This window comes from Embiotoca jacksoni, unplaced genomic scaffold, assembly GCF_022577435.1.
Source record: "Embiotoca jacksoni isolate LCO1_2020_lvr unplaced genomic scaffold, fEmbJac1.0.p SCAF_8, whole genome shotgun sequence".
Classification (NCBI taxonomy): Eukaryota; Metazoa; Chordata; class Actinopteri; family Embiotocidae; genus Embiotoca; species Embiotoca jacksoni.
The window spans coordinates 9619330-9622805 of record NW_027185436.1 but is presented as its reverse complement, the minus strand read 5'-3'; the positions used below and the strand labels follow the sequence as shown (position 1 = coordinate 9622805).

Genomic DNA, 3476 nt, shown 5'->3' with positions numbered 1-3476 from the left:
TTTTCAGCTGGCTTTTGGTCAAGCTTTACTCAGCCCAAAGACTTCTTAAACTTTGTTCATTTACAAACGTTTTCATGTTTTATTGCCACTGATGCCAGATGAAATGCAGTACATTTAAATAAATAAAATAAAATCGGGTATTGGGCTATTGTGAAGTCCCAGACTTATGTAGGCTACTTGTTTTCATTCAGTCTTAGTGACTGTGATGGGTCAACGCGTAAGGCACCTTCTTGTGTGTGTGTGTGTGTGTGTGTGTGTGTGTGTGTGTGTGTGTGTGTGTGTGTGTGTGTGTGTGTGTGTGTGTGTTAACCTGAATTTCGGAGTCTTGGTGTTCCTTGGTGCAACACAGATGTAGACAGGTATTCTGTCCCACACGCACCTCTTGCGCTGTCCACGCTCCTTGCCTAAAACCGTCATCGCTTGCACGTGCGTCCTGTGGGAGGTTCCCCCCCCACACACACTCAGCCCCCTCCACACATACACACACACACACACACACACACACACACACACACACACACACACTCCCCCTCCCTGCGTTAAACACTCCTTAAATCGTAACGTTATCATAAACAGTCCGGCTTCAGGGGGCCATAATCACCTCTCTCGGGCTTTTCGGAGACTTCTCATTGGACGTCAACACGCGACCAGCGCGAGGAGGGGGGCTTCCTGACGCGTGCCGCTTTTTAAACCGACGCCGCGCCTCGAGACACCAGAGAAGGAGTCCCGCACGCGACAGTCATATTCACACAGTGCGGCAGCATAGCAGCGTGTGCCTCCCGAGAACTTTTTTTTTCTAATATTTTTTTTTTTTTTTTTTTTTTTTTTTTTTTTAGAAAATAGTTGTTTGTGTTTTTGTTTGTTTTTTTTTAAACATGGATGTCCTAATTTTGGAAGACTGGAGCAAAGGCGCACGAGAGGCGGTAGCCCTCGACTCGCGGCAGCAGAGCGGCGGCAGCCCGAGAGCGGTGGAAAGGGGGGGGGGGCAGCAGTTTGAAGAGTCCCGCTACGAACCAGGACTGTCGCTCGTGGACAGCGGCAGTGACCCACGCGCCTGGCTGGCTCCGGCTTCTGGCACCTGCGCGGCACACGCCACTTCACCCGACTACCTGCGGCACTCGCCGTGCTCGAGCACCGGCTCCTACCGAGGTGAGAAACGCCACTCATAAAATCATCTCTGGACAACTTTTCAATTAACTATCACCTGCGGTGAAACTTCACATGCAGCAGGCAGCACGTGAAGTTGTTTTTTTTTAGTTTTTTTTTTTTTTTTTAGTACTGCCATGCACAAGTAATGTAACGCACTGAAAGGGAAATAGCAAGAAGGAACATTACGTTTCTTTACAGAAAGTAGTTTTTGTTTATAGTTTTAATATGAAGTTAAAAAAAAAAAAGTACAACTAAAACATTGTTGTAGACTTGATTATCAATTAAAGATAGCCATAGAAAATATGCAGTTGTTATCGGTTGTTGTTAAACCAGACCTGTAGCCCAACTAAGTTTTTGCTTTTTATTTATTTTATTTTTTTTCAGAGAGTGGCTCCCCGGAGTCCTCGGGTCATCCCAGCCCTCCCAGCTACAGAAAATCTGCCAAGAGCCCCACCTCCTCCTCCTCCTCCTCTTCGCTCAAAGTCAGGGACCTGTGCCGTCTTAAAGGCGCGATCGCGGGGCCCGAAGAGGAGGCCTCCGCGAGACAGAGAGCCCCGTCCAGCAAACCCGTGAACGGGGTCCAGAAGCAGAGGCGGGTGGCCGCCAACGCGCGCGAGAGGAGACGGATGCACGGGCTCAACCACGCGTTTGACGAGCTGCGCAGCGTCATCCCGGCGTTCGACAACGACAAGAAGCTCTCCAAATATGAAACTTTACAGATGGCGCAGATTTACATCAACGCCCTGGCCGATCTGCTCCAAGGTCCGGTCCCCTCCAAAAACAGCGATAACGATGTCACCACCACCACCAACAACAACAACAACAACAACAACAACAACAACAATTCGCCAAATCGTGACATTCTGCTTTCATCCGTCGTTGCTTTTGACGGGGCGAAGGACCGGGCTCCCCAGTCCCCCGCGAGCAGCAGGACAGCGGCGGCTGCGCCCGTCTCAGGCGGCGGCGGCGGCAGCAGCAGCAGCAGCAGCTTACCTGTTCACGTCAGCGGGATGCCTTTCTCCTCCTTCGACGAGAGTTCGTTTTCCAAAAGGGTTGAAGAAGCGATGCGTTCGCCCTCTCCTTCGTCCTCCACCCGGCCAGAAAGTTCGCAGTTCGGGAGGAAAGAGTCTCCCCGGAGCGACGGGGAGTTTTCCCCGCACTCCCACTTCAGTGACTCGGATGAAATAGCGATGGAGCTTCACTCAAGCGAAGAAGATGATCTTTCAGAACTCAAGCTATCCGCCCACCGTCACCACACTGTTACTTTCTAAATAATTAAAAAAAAAAAAAAAAAGAATATAACAAGACTACATTAAAAGTTCATTATAGCCTAACAAAATCATGTCCTTAAACCGTGTCAATCATATCTCCAGTCTATATGTTGTTGACAAAATGCATTTTTAAGAACAAAGGAATGTTTGCTTTAAAAAAAAATAAAAATAAAAAAAAAAAAATCTATTTTATCAACTTGTTACAGCGTCCAAACATTATTTTTTATGTGAGATAGGCCTAATTCGGTTCTGCCAATAAATGTGTATCCTATAATTTCCAGTCTCCATGGATACGTGGCTGGAAGACCCCTCTGCCATGTCGCGCGCAGCACTGCCATGGGTATTTCCCACGTCACTCCAACCAAAAAGCTGTCTTCCACAAAATCATACCTTTAAGGATAATTGCTTTTATTTGATAATGTAAAGACATGGGGTTTTTTTTGTAGCTGTGATATACGTTTTGTTGTGATTTATGATTTTAATTGATTTTGTTTGTATAATGTATTTTGTTTTGCAACTTCAAAAGTTCATGATGTGCACTTTAAAATATACGAGCCAGAGGCTTCAGAAAATACGACTTTTGCTTTCAAACCATAAACAACGTAGTTTTTCTTTTTTTTTTCTCGTGTAGTACTGCCAACTCCATACAAATGGCCTATTTAATGTAGCCACCATTGCTGCCTCTTTTATACTTTCTTTTGTATCTTCAGATAAGCTTGTGTGTCTTTTTTTTCTTTCTCTGGATGAGATTAATTGTTGTAAGCCTATATGTGTAATGTATTTATTACTGATGTTTTATTTGATTTGCCTTTTATAACTCCATAGTTAAAGTTGCTGAAAAAAGCAATCATTTTGCCATTCTTTGTCATTTTCATTTGATTTTGGGAATAAAAAAAAATTCAACGAAAATGTCGTGTTTATTTTTCTCTGTTAACTCACAACTTTAAACCTTAAATAACTCCAGTGAAATCTTTGATCAGTTTGTATTCTCTGACTATTGCTCTCCTAATAGTAGTACAAATAACAATAAAAATGATAGGTTATTTATGATATTGA

General features: G+C 44.6%; 1 protein-coding gene across 1 annotated transcript; it reads left to right on the top strand.

The window, feature by feature from the left end:
• Positions 1-875: 875 nt before the first annotated feature.
• atoh1a (atonal bHLH transcription factor 1a) lies at positions 876-3271 on the top strand. The gene is made up of 2 exons (XM_069138539.1): positions 876-1149; positions 1534-3271. The coding sequence occupies exons 1-2, from the start codon at positions 876-878 to the stop codon at positions 2418-2420; spliced, it is 1161 nt and encodes a 386-aa protein (XP_068994640.1). The 3' UTR covers positions 2421-3271.
• The last annotated feature ends 205 nt before the right edge of the window (positions 3272-3476 follow it).

Bases quoted from the DNA above. Each gene is read 5' to 3' on its own strand.
- atoh1a (XM_069138539.1), top strand. From the start codon at position 876: ATGGATGTCCTAATTTTGGAAGACTGGAGCAAAGGCGCACGAGAGGCG. The intron at 1,150-1,533 runs GTGAGAAACGCC...ATTTTTTTTCAG, and splicing joins GAGCACCGGCTCCTACCGAG to AGAGTGGCTCCCCGGAGTCC.